The sequence below is a fragment of the Adiantum capillus-veneris genome, chromosome 20 (assembly GCF_014529385.1).
Source record: "Adiantum capillus-veneris isolate H3 chromosome 20, ASM1452938v2, whole genome shotgun sequence".
Lineage (NCBI taxonomy): Eukaryota > Viridiplantae > Streptophyta > Polypodiopsida > Polypodiales > Pteridaceae > Adiantum > Adiantum capillus-veneris.
The window spans coordinates 73007622-73024075 of NC_140950.1; the positions used below are offsets into that span (position 1 = coordinate 73007622).

The following is a 16454-nucleotide window of genomic DNA, read 5'->3' on the forward strand; positions in this document are numbered from 1 at the left end:
TGGAATCCATCTACCAACACAATGAGAGAGGCCTAAATTTCCAAGAACTTATTGAATTGGGTTTTTGGCCTTGAACAAGTACATCCAAGTTGCCATTAAAAATACATGTCATAAAAATTAGAGTCGAAAAACTAAGCCACTAAATGAGCGAAGCGTTAATCCCAAAGCTTCAAGTAATATTCTCTATGGTCTAAGCGTTTTAGCTATTCTAGGTACTGCTGAAGCTGGAAGAGTTGAGTGTAGGTGAGCAAAAGAGTCGAAGTCTATGTATTTAAGTCTGGCAAAGTGAAGGAGCAAGTCCATAAGACACTCATGCAATGAGCACAGTGAAGTATGATTGAAGAAGCTTCTACATCGAAAAACCTTCTTGGAAACGTGGAAGTTATTATGACATCCTTTGATGTCTCATGTGCTACACTTGTTCCTTGAAGCATCCATCAACTCCATCTTTCAACATGCATGCATTTGACAATTTCTCATATGCATATAAAGTGTCCCATAATTGGCACTTGCATTAGGAACTCTTCTTTTGTTTCTCCCAAGCACTCACATTGCATCTCTTCTCCTTCTTGCTCACAGGAAATGAGGAAGAGGAGCCAGAATCCTTACCCATATCTCTTGACCTATTGCTCACAGAAAGAGAAAGAGGAGAAAGGGTGACAAACCTAAACCAGGTTAGCCCATTTATAGTGTTGTGAAGGCAGATAATATTGATGACATTGATATCGAACAAGACATTTGAATAATAAAAAACAAATAAGATATAAAACAAGACATCTGAACAATAAACCAAACAAGATAAGATACCTTAACCAAAATGTCATTTGTCATTGATATGGAAATGTACAAAATGTCAGTCTGCTACTTAAAGAGACAACCAACATTTGTACAAAATGCTAGTTTGATACAATTTGCATAGTCTTTATCAAACTTTAGCTTGGAAGAAGATGTACTATTCCTTCCAACACTTCTTGGAATAAAACTTGCTTCTCAATCCTCCTCGGACCTGCAATCCACATTGAAAAATAAGAAAAGTAAGAATAGGTCACAAAAAAAAAATTCCATTAGAAAAGAACTATTTCCTACATACCTACCTTCTTTCTAACTATCTGAAAAGCAAAAGTTGAAGGTAAATCTATCTCCTCATTGTGTAAGTCCTACCTCACCTGGTACAATGAGCACTTGGTTCGTATCTTCAATGTTGCCAAGTGTTCATTGTGCATCCATACATCAATGTTGTGAATGTGGGTTCTCATTGAAATCATCCAGTTTTGATCTAAAGGAACCAAGTTCCCCCTCTCCCCCAATATGATGCCATCGACTATAAAAAATAAAATAATGATGTTTTGGGTATGGATCATGTATTTACATGTAATGGAGTTAGATTGCATTCACTGTTTTTTGACTCCAACCTTCATCCACAAATTCTAACACATATTTACTATCTAAGCACTTAACCAACATCATTGTTATGGATACTTTCACATCAAGCTTTGCAAAGAATCCTGTTAAGAGATACTTTCCACATGTTGTTGAGGATGGTGTGGACTGATGGGTAGGTAGTGTTGTGGGAGGGTTGAGGGTGAGTAATAAGGAAGCCTTACACCCATCCAAAGGCTTTAATGGGGACCTGGTTAGAAACTGAGAGGTGCCATGTCTCTTTAGGTGTGGTGGCTTTATCATCTTGTTGAAGCAAGGCAGGCCTGCAAGCCGGCGAGCCAATGCTTCGTGTAGCCTGCAACATGGTAGGCTTTGCGATATATTGTTGCCTCGGTGACCTTAGGCTACTTACACACAAAAAACAAGCATGCCCATCTCACAATGGGACAGGCGGGCATGGTTAGACACTGAGCAATCAAATCATTTTTTATATTGTTAAATTTGGGGCCACCATCATTCACCAAAATCTAGTTAGCTGATTGGTTTAGCTCTCACTTTTCAAACGTGGGGTCCGCGGCTCAATCCCTGCCCATCTTTGGACGGGGGAGCTCGGCTGCCCCACTCTTGTCTGGCGCAAAATTTGCAGACCCTGTAACCTTTTGGGCTCTCAAAACCGCTGCCCATCTTTCGACACCCTGGTGTGTGAGCAGCCTTAATGTGCATCTCTCTCTCTCTCTCTCTCTCTCTCTCTCTCTCTCTCTCTCTCTCTCTCTCGTGTTGTGCACATGCAGCGTTCGTGCCCTGCATTCGGTGAAAAAGGGCGCTCCAGCTCAACAAAGCCCATAATGCCCCTACACGCAGAGGAACGGGTAGCTACCGTTGCTACCGCAATGGAAATCCGCCCCCCTTCATCGCGTTCACCAAACGTTCCCTACATTCGCATGGCGGGAGCCAGCTTGAATCATTCGCACGTCTGCAAAAGCTGCTACACACTAACGTGGAGCTCCGTGGTTCCTCCCTACTCTCCACCTTGAACATCAATAATATGTTAGTTGCAACGAATACTGGTTGAAGACCCTCATGTGCGCAAAGTGACGACCGGCAGGGTGCGTTCATTGTGCCATCGGACGCACGAATGATCGTCTCATGTGTGCTTTACATATCTCTCTCTCTCTCTCTCTCTCTCACACACACACACACACACACACACACACACACACACACACACGCAGGCGGGAGGAAGAAACTAGGCAAATTTTTGGAAGGATGTTAGCAGCGTTAAGCAAAATAGTCGCTTCTCTTCCAAAGCGCCTAAATCATGGAGTTCCACAATATGACATCGGCCCTCACAGTCACAGTCGAGCTGGCTGCTCTCTTCCTCATATTCTCCTCCACTACTGCGTCTGCTGCTAACGACAGTTCGCCTGATTGCTACGCCCCTGATGACAATTCCCTTCTCTCCTTTGCTCGTCACGCTGGATTCCTCAACAGCCTGCAGACCCATGCAGACGCTTGGCAAGCTGGAACGGATTGCTGCTTCTGGGAGGGAATTTCCTGCAGCGACGTCGCACCCCACCGTGTCACCAGGGTTGCTCTTGACTACATGGAGGTAGATGTTCTTCAGCTCACTGCGTCTCATCATGATCATAATATATTTCTCCCCTCGCCCAGCCTCTGCAACCTTTCTGCGCTCACTTACCTCCGCCTGCGTGTCCATGGAAATTTTGATGTTGGCCTTCACCGCTTCCTCATCCCCGACTGTGCTTCCACCCATCTTCCTCTCTTAACAGATTTCATCCTCTCTTTGTACTCCAACAACGACCCCTCCCAATCCTTGCGCTTTAACACCTCCTTCCCCCCCTCCTTCTCTCGCCTCTCCCACCTCCACTCCCTTGGCTTGGAAGGCCTGCGCATCGACTCTCCATCGCTCCTCAGCCCCCTCCTCAGCCTCTCCGGCCTTGCCGAAATCCAAATCTCACACTGCTCTTTGCCCCCTCTTCCCTTCCTCTCTTCACTACTTCTTTCCCAAACCTCACTTCTCTGCACCTTGATTTACCTGCTCTTTGTCTGGCTCTCTTCCCCCCTTCAACAACACCCCTCTCTTGCAAGAGCTCTTTCTGGATAACAACTTCCTCACCTCTACTCTACAGGAATTTGTCGCCCACTCTGATCTCCCTGTACTCCGCATGCTCTCGCTTCCCTTCAATTCCCTCTTGGGGCCGATCCCAGCATCCTTAACCCAGCAATTGCCCAATCCTGCAAAACTAGACCTTCATTCCGATAACAGCTATGGAAATCAATTCTCAGGTGCCTTCCCAGCTTTCAACTCTCCAAAGCTTTTGGAGCTTGACCTTGCTGGCAACCGCCTGAGCGGTGTGCTTCCCACAGAATGGCAACAGATGTCAAGCCTGAGCATATTGGATCTCTCTGGCAACAGCATAGGCGCGGCCGTGAGAAACTACCAGGTTGGCTATTTAGATTGCCTCTAATGGAGCTAGCACTAGCATCCACAGGTCTACAACCTGGAGATTGTGTGCGCCAAGGCATGCTTCCTCTGCTAAATCAGACTCTCAACTCTCTTGTACTGGCAGGAAATAACCTCACTGGCCCTGACATACTCAACTGCTTTGCTCTCTACAACTTCAGTATACCAACCCTCGACCTCTCTAGCAATCCCCTCGCTTTTGAGCTCTCGACGTCTCAGCTTCCTCCATACACGCAGTTTTTAGACCTGAGCCACTGCCTTCTCCATGGCCCTATCCCTACCAAGTTCCCTATCTCTTTGGAAGAACTTTATCTGACCAACAATACCCTTTCTGGTTGCATTAGATCTTTCTTACAAGGCCTTGACCGATTTCTCGGGTCCATTTTTGGGCTTTAATGGAGCTAGCTCACTTTACTTTTCTCACAACCACCTATCCCTTGATGCTTCACTTGTGTTTTCCTATTTGGGTCTCGATCGATGTGAATCAACCTTGTGGCTTGGCTCTCTATATCTCTCTCACAATAATTTAACTGGTGCAATTCCATCCCAAGCTTTATGCGGCCTCAAATTCTTTGGTAGAGTTCTATTCAATGACAACCTTCTTGTGGGTAGCATCCCTTATGCTCTTTTCTTCGATCAAGGATACCATGCAACTCCGTGCACTATTGCTTTCTAACAACCAGATGAATGGTTCATTCCCCCCATCCTTTGGAGCTCTTACTCCCAACTTACAACTTATCGATCTCTCCAACAACAGTCTAAATGGAGCTCTTCCAACAGACCTACAATTGCCAGCTTTCTTGAATGTCAATAAATCTTCCGCAATTCTAACTTGGACCGTCTTGAGGAGGAAGTCAACATTGTAGTCAAGGGAATGAGCACCACATATGACTATGAGCTTGTGGTATTAACCTCATTGGATGTGTCCAACAATCTTATTAATGGTACAATACCATCCCAGTTGGGAGAATTGGTGGGCTTGCGTTTCCTCAATCTCTCCAGGAACATGCTTTCAAAGTCCATTCCAGCTGCATTGTCCAAACTACATGTGTTAGAATCACCGGACTTATCTTACAATGAACTACAAGGTCAAATTCTACCAACGTTCGTTGAATTGACTAGTCTTGAAGTTTTTGATGTGTCATCCAATAAAGAGTTAGATGGAACTATTCCAATTGGATCTGCATTTCAATCCAACATGAGCTTCAGAGGAGATCTTGGCCTTTGTGGACATCCCATTGTTAATGCATGTAACCCTGAGGAGAGTCCTACAACTAGTCCTAACCATCCAAATGGCAATAAACATACATTTCTTACAAGGATTAATGATTGGGTTGCTTTACCTGGCCTATGTGTGGGAATTATAATTGGCTTTGTAGGAACATTATGGGCACTCCAGAATCTAGTCCTTTCAATAACTTGAAGCGATCCAATAAGAAAACATGAATTATATCTTGAAATACAAACTTGGAGTTTTGCAAAACATTGCTTATCAGTTGAGATCTAGATAAGGGAAAATTACCAAAATACCCCTTAAATTTCAAAATCCCCCTCAAATTTCAAAAATTCCCAATGTACACTTGTATAATTTTGGGATGGATTTGCCCCAATTTTTGCACAGTCTAACCTTTATGACAATGTAGATCTATCTTTAAGTGCCTTAGACAAAATTGTTATGTCAATGAGCTCACAAATGGCTCCAAATGTGTCTAAAAATGATGAATGATATCATCTTAACATCCCACAATGCCATCTAAAATCCTAGTTCTATAATCTTCTATTGAGAGAGAATCAATCTTCTTATGAAGAGTTGCCTTTACCCTTTTTGAGTTTAAAAGATAGATCATTAGATAGTTCACTTCTTTAGGGTTCATCTCTATTCTCAACTTTTTCTTCTCTAGACTAAGAACAAAAGGATATCCCTCCCCTCTCTTGATGGCATGCTTTCTCTACATTTCTTATAATTCCCCCCCCCCCCCCCCCCCCCCCCCCCCCCCCCCCCCCCCCCCCCCCCCCCCCCCCCTATCAAAGTACCCTTTTCACCCCACAAACGTCGGCTCAAATTAGCTCGTCCCATCAATAAAACCTCTGTAAATGACTATCCATTAATCTTGAACTTTCACATCTCTTCAAACCGATAATTTGTTGGTTGAACTCGCCCAACCTCAGCAAAATCCTTTCCATGAACAACCACCACCCTTTCTTTTTCAACACCCTTTAGACAATGGTAACTAGGCATCCTCCTCGACTCCGCCCACATGAGGTATTACCACACTTCCATGGACACCCCTTCTCCTATACCTATTTTAAAAGTCCTAGAGGCTCTCCTTGTGTTGGAGTAGTCCTATCTTTTCTTTCTTTAGTTCTCCATGTTTTCCCTCCATCTTTATGGAAGGGTACATCCTTGATTGTATCAAATTCCTCTCTTAAAGACACCACCAAGCCCCCTAAATTGTATAAAATTCTCCCTCCAAAGAGTCTTTTCTCTCTCTTAAACTTTGTATCCTTTTTGGGAATGAAAACTCACTTGCTATTTAAACCGTTTGCCTTTCTTCTGTATAGTTTACACCACTGATGAGCTATTAAGCAAATCGCATTTGCTGTAAATCTTTGGCTACATCTTTCTCTCTCTCTCTCTCTCTCTCTCTCTCTCTCTCTCTCTCAAAACAACATACATTTTGTCACCATGTTTTCGAAAGACACACTCGCTTATATATTTTTTCGTAATTAACAAGCTTCTTAGGGTTTCTGTTATACCCGTAGATGTACAACATAGCACTTTTCACTATTACTTCCGCTTTTTCGACGATTACTCTCCCAACTCTCCTTTAGCAACCACACCTCTCCTCCTTCTTTTTCCTTGTTTCACCATCTTTACCATCGAACCTATTTCAAACCTCTACATTTCCCATCAAGTTATAGAATCCTCTCTCTCTCTCTCTCTCTCTCTCTCTCTCATATGGATGTGTGGCTGTTTGTGTGTTTTAAAGACGACAAAACTGGAATAACATTTCTATCACCCAAGCATAGTAGATTGGTTATCCTAATTCCCTCTTGTGGGATTGTCCTTACAACGTTAAAACTCTTCTTCTCTCTCTCTCTCTCTCTCTCTCTCTCTCTCTCTCTCACACACACACACACACACACACACACACACACACACACACACACTCTCAAGAAAATGGTGCTTGCAACCTTTGGCTCTTTATAAACTTTTGACCACAAGTCATGATATAAGAATATAGGGAAAACGATACAACATAACCAATGATATCAATGGGATACATACTCTTGAAAGCATAGGATACAAAAACTACGATACAATCAATAAAAAATGAGAGGAATGTCTAACTAGTTGTGTGAAGCCTACACCACAAGAAGTTTTGGACAAATTCTCACAATAATTCCCACATTGTGACTTACCTCAACATCATGAGCTTTTGTGAGGGAGGCACCGCATACCTAGCTAGGTACGATTGGGGGCAGGGGACCGCCGGCCCTGGTGGGGGGTGGGGGGGGGGGGGGGGGGGGGGGGGGGGGGCAATCCCCTGCCCCCAATCATACCTAGCTAGGTATGTGGTGCCTCTCGAGTAGAAGCTCATGATGTTATGCATTGTATGAAACATTGGAAAAGACTTTGTTTTCCTACATGAGAAAATTTCTAAATCTGTCTTGCATCCACCTCATGAGCTCTCTATGATCTAATCCCCAAATAAGATGAGAACCTCTAAATGGCCACACTGAGAAAATTGGAGGATGAATCCACTAATCCTACATCAAGAAGAAAAAATAAATAGCACTCTAACCACCCCAAGGTATCATCAAGGTTGCACTCAAACATAAGAGAAAAACTCATTGCATATAAAGCTCTATGCCTCCATCAAGGTCTGCTCCATCAATGTTTTTTCAATTGCTGACTCCCTCTAAGGCCGATCATATCATATAACATATAAATCTGCACACAATCATCGATGACCGTTGATGGTCGACCCCTCTAAACCAAGAAAGTAGGGCCCCTTCATGAAAATCACATCTAGCCTCAAAGTCTCTCTCTCTCTCTCTCTCTCTCTCTCTCTCTCTCTCTCTTTCTCTTTCTCTCTGTGTGGATGAGCACAAAGTGGGGTTTATGACCCTATGCATTATATATTAGAATCAACCATTGGTCCTTATACAAGAAATATGGGAAAAAACCCTGAAAAAATATACAATGATATCATGGGGAAAACTCCATGCAAACGACACAATACATCAAGGGATAAGATCCTTAAATCAAGGAGTGGTAATGAAGCCCCCTCTGGCTGTAAGAACCCTACACAAATCTGCCAAAATCTCTATCTGCCTCGAATGTAGTGAAACCACAATGTGCAATGGTAACCACCTAACTAATATGAAATATCCGCTCTAACTATTATGTACCGAACTAGTACATTTTGTTCAGGACAGTTTTCAAGTAAAGGCTGTTATTGACCAGCCAAAAATGACCAACTTTTAACATGGTGGGCTGCATTTTTGACTTTTTTCAATGTTTATGGGCTCTAGTCTTTTCCCATAATACTTATTCTTTAGAGACTAGACTCTAGGCTAAACTAACAAGTTTTCTATTTTGGTAGTACGATAAGTACAGCACGTCGTCAAACGTGTACTAATGGTAAATGATTGTACGTGTCAACCTTGATGGGATTCAACTACAAACACGCATAAAGCATCTTTCATATCTACATACCTAAATGAATCCAAGATAAGCCCAAATTTACCTTTAAGGGTAAAGGAAAGTGCAAAGTATAGACTCATGGTGGTCATCCACAAGACAATATAGCCATAGCTCCATCATGCATAGTATTGACTAAATATTACATCCCCACTAACATCGTCAATGCCCAATAGATAGTGGGTGTAGAACTAGGTACTGTATGTGGTCTCACACACCCACAACACACACGAGCATACATCAATACAAAGATCTGTGTAGTGAGTTTTTGTCATAACTGTAGAGATGCAGGGCCGACTCAAGCCATAATGAAGCCTGGCACTAGCAGAAGCATCTCTCTAGTATCTGTTGACAAATATCCTCAAAGGTAATAAGCTATATTTTGTAGGACTGAGATGCTCCAAAAAGACGCGATACGGATCTAGCAATCCACAAAAAGGTCAAGACCAAAGTAGATGTATCCTCTTCCAATGGCCACAACATGGACATTGAATATCTGAAATTTAGCATCTGGCACAAGCACAATGCCCTACAAGCAACACTTCAAATGAGGCATTTCCAGTTATAGCAAGGCCAGACGATAAGATCTTGTGTAAAAAAGCCGAGTCTGCTAGATACCTCTCCTGCTTCACAACAAACTTGTATATAAAGGTATAAGGTATATAAATCCACTGTTAAAAGATTTCCTTCTGTTATACAATGACATAAAATTTGACTAAGATTAGAACATTGTATATTCACACAAGACAGCCAAAGCTCCAAGCTTAAATAATTGCATGACTTTTCCTCGCTATTCTGCAATTGAAGAACAAAGGCATAGTCAAAGCAATCAAGCTCATAATTTTCAAGAGACCTGCCACAACACCTAGTTTCCATTAGCAGCCCAACTCTTAAAACCATTTATAGAGAGCTTCACACCAAACTCTTACCTTTCATTGTGCATCTACTTTCCTTCCTCCCAAAATGGTATGTTTGCAGTTGCTTCATTCACCATTTTCACCAGAGTCACCTAAGAAAGAACTGGAAATAAAAACTCCAATGGCATGTGAACACATTCGATCTTTGGGGAGATGGGAGTAATGGGCAGTCTAAATCGGAGGATGCTATGCAGCATATTCAATCTCTCATTGACATTTACTTCTACTCTTTTTATGTGTGTGCTTTCTTTGATAAAATGAGAGAGAATCTTTTTTGTTAAGAAACAAAGCAACCAGCATTCACTGAGCTGAAATATGCATTAACTCCTATTTCAGGTAACATTCACTACAATCAGCTTACCACGCTCTCTGGAACCCCTCGAGGGGGCAAAGGAAGATTCTTTGGAGGAGCCGCTTGAAGATGAGACCTTTTATCAAAACGCCATTCCCCAAGTTTCCCATATGTCAATTCTCCCTGAACTTCAATAGTCCAAAAACTTTATGACGCTGAAAGAATTGGACTGCAGCAGTGCCATAACCATAAAAACGACCACCAAAGAGAGATCACCTTCATGTTATAGTCACATCCATATGTGTAGTGTATGAGAAGCTTCTCTCCAACCTCGAGATCCCATGGGGGCTACCTTGTTCAACCATAAACAAAACTCTCTCTCTCTCTCTCTCTCTCTCTCTCTCTCTCTCTCTCTGTCTCAGTCTCAGGAGTCATCAATCACAGACAGCCCGATGCCTAGTGCGTCGGAAGAAGCGAGCTTTCTTAGCTCAAATAGAGCAAGACTTTGTACCAGTTGTTCTTGAGTAGAGAGAAACATTTCATAGGAAAAAGAATTAGTTCCTCACTTATCATCACTCTTATTGCTAGCATACATAATAGCATAGTAATGAAGATGGAGAAGATGGCAAGCTTAAGCATTGAAGCATGACTCTTGGTTGGATCTGCATTCCATAGCCAAGAGTGTTGGTGTAGGCTCTCAACCTCTCTACTTGCTTGGAGAAGGAGAGGGAGTTCTTGCACTTTGCACTTCACACAATGAGAGAGAGTGTGTGCGTGTGTGTGTGTGGGAGAGTATACCCCTCAAGCAAGCCCCCTACTTGCTTTGGTCGACCCTTCCTTGTAGCTCATGCTTGAAGCTCATTGGACCCCTCCAGACCTAGCCAACCACAAGCAAGAGTCATACCAAGCAACAAGGGTAGCCTTCGGACAAGTGTCCTCCTTTCCCCTTTGAGAGAGAGGGCTTTATAAATGCTAACACAGTTAATTAAATCCACTAAATTATCATTGCACCCCTTGGAAGGCCAACCAATAGGCTTTAAGCACACCATGAGGGTAACCTAGCTAGGGGTTTGATATGTGTCCTACTTGCCTCTTGGGCAAGGGGTGCCCTTTGGGGGAGAGTGTGGTCAAGCAACCAACCCCCCTTCTTGCATGGCTCGTCCCCTCCTTGTAGGGATTTACTTTGACTTTTGTACCACTTCAAGCCCCTCAACTTTGGGCCTAGTTCTCACCACAAGCTTGGACCTTAAGCCCCTCAAGCTTGGGCACCCATCTCACCTCAAGTACAGCCCTAGCATCTCAAGCATGACAAGCACCTCAAGCATCTCAATCATCAAGCACTTCAAGCATCTCAAGCATCTCAGCCATCAAGCATGACAAGCACCTCAAGCTTGGGCTGGGTTCCCACCTCAAGCACAGCCCTAGCTTACCTAAGGTCAAAGGACTTTTAACACTAACTATTGGAGGTCTTCAATGAAGCTAACCCTAAGGTCTTTTTCTCCATTGGTTAGCCTTGCTCTTTGATAGACCATCTCTCATTTGGACCCCTTGGGGATGGCTAGATATTAGATTTTATGACGGATATCGAGGATTAAGATTCGGCAGAGGAGATCGGCATGGCATACGATGGCGGCCACGACACCAAATTTCTAGTCAGGTGGCCGTTTCCGCCACTTGCTTCAACCAGAGAGAGGCTTGTGAGCAACAGAGAGGGGAAAAGGAGATCCTTACAATGATTTGGACCCATGTGTGGAATTCACGTTATCCGTGTTTGAACCCGTGGGTCGAAGTTCAAGGCATATACATCTGGCAAGGAACCAACACGCCGTATACAAAACACTATGGATGTGCACGACAATCCAGTGTTGTTGGCCAGATTATGGACACAATGTGTTCCAACAATTCATTGTCTAAGAAAGTTTGGAATTGACTAGTTCACAATTCACGAATGTGGATTCTTGGACATGGTGTGGTCTATAGTTCAATTTTCTATGAGGCAAATGGTGCTCAAGGTGGCATTGTACAAAGGTAAAAATTTGATGGTAGCATAACCAAGGTGTATCCAATAGAGTTATCAATTGCTAGGGTTCCATGGTAGGTTCTTCATTGACTTGGTCTTCCTACATATGTCCACTATAAGCTGCAGAGAGGGTGTTAAAATTATAGCATCTCAAGTAAATGGCCCAATGTGATCCAATTGTTTATTTTGGCTCTAGGTATTTATTTTACTAGGGCAATTTCTTGAGAGGGGTACTCAAGGCCCCCGGGCTAGTATACAAGCAACAACTATAGTCCCCCAGTGTATAATCATCAATTCATTGCCCACTTGGTTGGTTCAGCAGAGTCTCTGTTTCTCTCTCATGTATTCTCTCCCTCATTGCATGCTTCCGCATCGTCGACTTTGACAACGGAATCATTAATCTGGCTCATACCATAGTCACCTAGAGCATACGGCACCGGCAAGGCCATCAAAGACAAAATCAGCTCGCTCATTTCATTGGAACTGCTTAGAAACGGCTTTTTTATAGGTAAATTGTGTGTAGAACGTGGGGAACTCCCTGAAGAAACCGCAAAACAGAAACCAGAGAATTTGAAAACGGAGTTTCCGATCCGATCAGCTTCGACATAGAGAACCCGATAACTATGTCTCACACAAATCTACAAACTATCTAATATCCACGTAATAGTCAACCTTCACCATCATCAGCTCCTGTAAAATATCATAGACAGTCTCCCTCGTCAAGACATATCATGTAATGTCTGAATCATAGAAATTCTCTTTTATCCAAGACATATCATGTAATGTCTGAATCTAATCACAAATGATCTCTCTGGACTCTCCAACTACTTTGAAATACCCTCTCGATCCTGATCGGGGAGTCTCTCCTCATAAGGTATATTTGGGAGCTACACTACCTCATCCAATCTCTGTCTCACTACCCGTTGTTTGGCATTTTTTGGAATGCAAAAAGATTTATCAAAAATCTTTGGAAAGCTTGCCAATTTATGTTTACACTTGGTATGAGTGCAATGCACATACACTTCCATAACTCGGTACGTTTTTTTGGCAGCAGTCACCCATGTGATTAACAAACAAAACAAAGACTGAAAATGACAAGTGAATGAAGGAAACAGCATGGAGAAACCGCCACTTATTTGGCAGATTTAAGTGAGCCCCTGGATGTGAATCGCAAGGCTTTTACACCCATAAAGAAATTAGTAGAAGCATACCTGAATCATGAAGTCTTTTTTGAGAGCATGTTTGACTCCGTGTACGGCTGACACAATCCCATAAGCATACCTGATCAAAACCACAACAATGACTTTATCAGACTAAAGTACATGCAACAATTGGATGTTGCTGTCTTTCAACACATTACATTTCTGAAGCCCAACCAAAAGTTTTGTCTGCTTCTGGATCACCCTTCATTTGCAATGAGATATTCATCCATGTTGGCGCTATCTTCTCAAGTTGGGACTGAGAAAAAAGTCAAAATTATAAAAACCAATGATCATCTCAAGACCAATGACCAGAACTCTAGTAACTTACTTTCTTGATGATAGCTGGGGAATTACCAATAGGATCCACATTTGAAACAGGTCCCATGTGCTCTGGGTAATACTTTCGAACAACTTCTTCATACTTTGTCGGAGTAATGTAAAAAAATGGAAAAGCCGCAGGTATATCTTCAGTGGCTAAATTGGGAAGTGGTTTCACAATAATGTGATCTGGTTCAGCCATCATGATGTAGCTGCAAGAACAAAAAAACACTATTTAAACTATTAAATAGTGCTCTCTTACAGCCTTGACTGCTTTCAATTTGCTGAGAACATGCTCACTCTTCTTCAATTGGAACCCTTTGGAGCCATTGCACAAACACCCAGGGGCGATTCAAGACAAAATATCCCTGGCAGACATTATTAACGAACCTCCATCAAGAATTAGGAAAGAATATGCAGAATGACTTGAGTTGATTATCATGTAAAGTTCATATCAGCAGTACCAAAGGTAGTCAGAGCATCAGCATTTGTATTCACGACAAATATGCACACACAATTGAAGCTAGCCACTGAATTCAACTTGCTCATCTGTGAGCAACAGTTCAGCTTTATTAAAGTAATATGTTATGTCATCTATAGGAGCAGAACCATGGATCAGCACGCATGGAATGCACGGATATGATTCATAGAGCACACTGCGTATGCCGAGTTCAGGGGTGGAGTCCATGCTAGGGCCATCACACAGGATTGTGAGGAAGCCCTAGTAGGCAACAGAGGTGTGTAGCCCAACACACCATGGTTTAGGTGATGCTTGGGCAATAACCGGCCAAGCCTGAACAGGCCAAGAGCATTTTATATGTATACGGACTGAGGCTTATCCCTCAGGTCGTTTCATAATGATACAATGTAAACAACACAATGAAGATTAATTTGCACTGAAATACTCAGCTATTTGCAAATGGTTTAAAAAGCGCAGGTAAAATTATGTGTAAAATTAAGATTTTGCTACCTGGTCCACTCCCTCCGGAAGCTCATCTACGACAACGGTAGGTATCTCCATCATGAGGTGGTCATTGGTGCCAGAGTGTAAAATCCTTGTGAAACCTCCCATTTCTGACCCAGGCATGTGCTGGAACTTCTTGTACCAGTAGTACATGATGCGGCTGAATTTGAGGCGGTAACTGCAACATGAAAAAGCCTCTGTTTTCCCTGTCTCTGGTGACGCCTTTCTATCGAAAACTTCTGGCTTAATTTGACAATTGGGTCAAAAGAATTGATCATAGAATCAGTGTCGGAATTGAAGCTGCCTGTGGAGGAGCTATGGCCGGATTGTAGAAGTGAAATAGTGCTGTATGTGGCCAAGAAGGTGGCAAACAAGATCAATGCCCAGAAGAGCAAAGACTTGCTTCCCATGTTGGAGACAAAGAGAGTGTCTGATGTAGCACAAATTGGCGCAGAATGCAGACGCCCTGATGCTAGCTAGCTATGGTGAAGCTTAAGGCAAGGAAACCGGAGTGAAGGAAGAGAATAAGGAGGAGACACAACAACCAAAAGAGTTCCTGTAAAGGGTGTGTCACTGCAGAAAAGGAGGCGAAAAGACACGTGAAAGAGGAGTCGGCTTCTTGACACCCAAGGCTCGGGAAATTTTTTTTGTGGACCCCGCTTTGGAACTTTTTCACGCGCATATGAACAGGCTAACTCTAAATTTGAGAGGGATAATCACACTAAAAATCTCTATTATAACTAAAAGTTCCATAATTTGAACTGGTTTAAGAACCTTCTTGACCAAACTTGAGCCGGTCATTTTTCATTTTGAACAGGCTATCTTTTATCGAGCCTTGCTTGATACAGAAGGAGACGCTTACAAAGACACCGATTCAACATCAGGATTCAGAACGTGGAAAGCTTTGTGTCGTGCATTCATACTTTTGAAATGTGAAAGTGGAAATGAGGGTATTCTGCAAATGGATGGTACGAGAGATGCAGGGGGCCCTATTGGCTATGGCGGGCTCGAGCTTGTGTCAGTCCGGGTGAAAGAGCTGAGAAGGGAAGTGTGCCGCAATGATTCTGCATAATGGCATCGACAAGCTTGATTTCTGAGGCTAGTTGGGGCACTACGGGAGACAAGGCGCCATTGAAGGAAGAAGACTTTGGACTTCTGCATCTTCACGAAACGAAGAATTGAAAGTCTTACACGTGGCAAGACACCTAGGCGCCATTGAAGGAAGACTTTCACGAAACGAAGGATTGAAAGGTCTTACACGTGGCAAGACACTGCCACCTAGGCAGTCCTGACTCGCTAGGTTCTTTTGTAACTAAGGCCCGTGTCACACACGGGGAAGAAATTGCCAAAAATAGTTGGCTTGGGCGCCTGTTCTGTCACACGATAATTGGACATGGTAATATCTGTATTTTCTCGCAAACAATTTTCTTCTCTCTTTCCTCAGTGCTTCTTCCTGTCCACGGTATGTCAAGGATGGGCGAGCCTCGAGACTAAGTGACACGCGCGGGGGAGGGTGGGATCTACGACCGGGGGATTGTGTTCCATAAATCTGGAATGCAGGTACCCTAGATTGCTTTTGTAATCTAGAGTAAAAAGTAATCTGGGGTACCCGTGTTTCGAAAGTAATCTAGGGTACCCCATTTTGCAGGTGTGGGGTTTGAACTCGTGACCCCACCCATGAGAGGCGCATGCCGTAACCACTACGCTATGCGCACGTTCTGAAACGTGGGGGCCCTAATTTACTTAAAACACGTATGCAAAACAGCGACAATCGAAAGTAATCTAGGGTACCCTAGATTACTTTCGGCGCCGCCACCCAGATCTACGGCCCACAATCCCTCGATCGTAGATCCCACCCTCCCATGCCCGTGTCACTTAGTCCCGAGGATGGGCGAGGGGTCTGGGTCGCCTCACTTCGCCCAGATCCAAATACAGCTCTCACCCAATAAGCTTTTGCTATGTCATGTGCACGCACGTCCAGGCCGATATGTGTGACACAAGCCTAAGGCAATTGTCACCCATCATGGGTTAAAGGAGCTAAGACCTCTCTCACACACATCCGCCCGAACGTGTACGCACATGAGATGGCATAACGTAGTGGTTGGGTGTGATGTCCACTGTAGGTCGAAGCTATCCATCTTGGACCCCTTGCCCATCAGCAGGGAGCT

At 43.4% G+C, this 16454-nt stretch overlaps 2 protein-coding genes and 1 pseudogene across 5 annotated transcripts; 2 read left to right on the plus strand and 1 right to left on the minus strand.

Annotated features, from left to right (window-relative positions):
* Positions 1-808: 808 nt before the first annotated feature.
* Positions 809-14860, minus strand: LOC147432731 (hydroxyproline O-arabinosyltransferase 3-like). 4 transcript variants are annotated; one of them, XM_086492573.1, is made up of 10 exons: positions 14293-14860; positions 13623-13690; positions 13333-13534; positions 13163-13260; positions 13014-13083; positions 10059-10130; positions 9852-9965; positions 9521-9582; positions 9192-9426; positions 8679-9102 (listed from the first exon to the last, which is right to left on the minus strand). In XM_086492573.1, exons 1-10 carry the CDS (start codon positions 14437-14439, stop codon positions 8995-8997), a joined length of 1176 nt encoding a protein of 391 aa, XP_086348699.1. In that variant the 5' UTR covers positions 14440-14860; the 3' UTR covers positions 8679-8994. The 4 variants fall into 4 exon arrangements, with proteins under 4 accessions (XP_086348698.1, XP_086348699.1, XP_086348695.1 ...); XM_086492572.1 differs by lacking the exons at positions 8679-9102; positions 9192-9426 and adding an exon at positions 809-1006 and having other exon boundaries at positions 9503-9582; positions 14293-14857; XM_086492569.1 differs by having other exon boundaries at positions 8679-9368; positions 9503-9582; positions 14293-14856.
* LOC147432732 (uncharacterized) lies at positions 3770-4751 on the plus strand. Its single transcript, XM_086492575.1, has one exon. It carries the CDS (start codon positions 3770-3772, stop codon positions 4259-4261), a length of 492 nt encoding a protein of 163 aa, XP_086348701.1. The 3' UTR covers positions 4262-4751.
* On the plus strand, positions 4456-5826 carry LOC147432733 (uncharacterized; annotated as a pseudogene).
* Positions 14861-16454: the final 1594 nt, after the last annotated feature.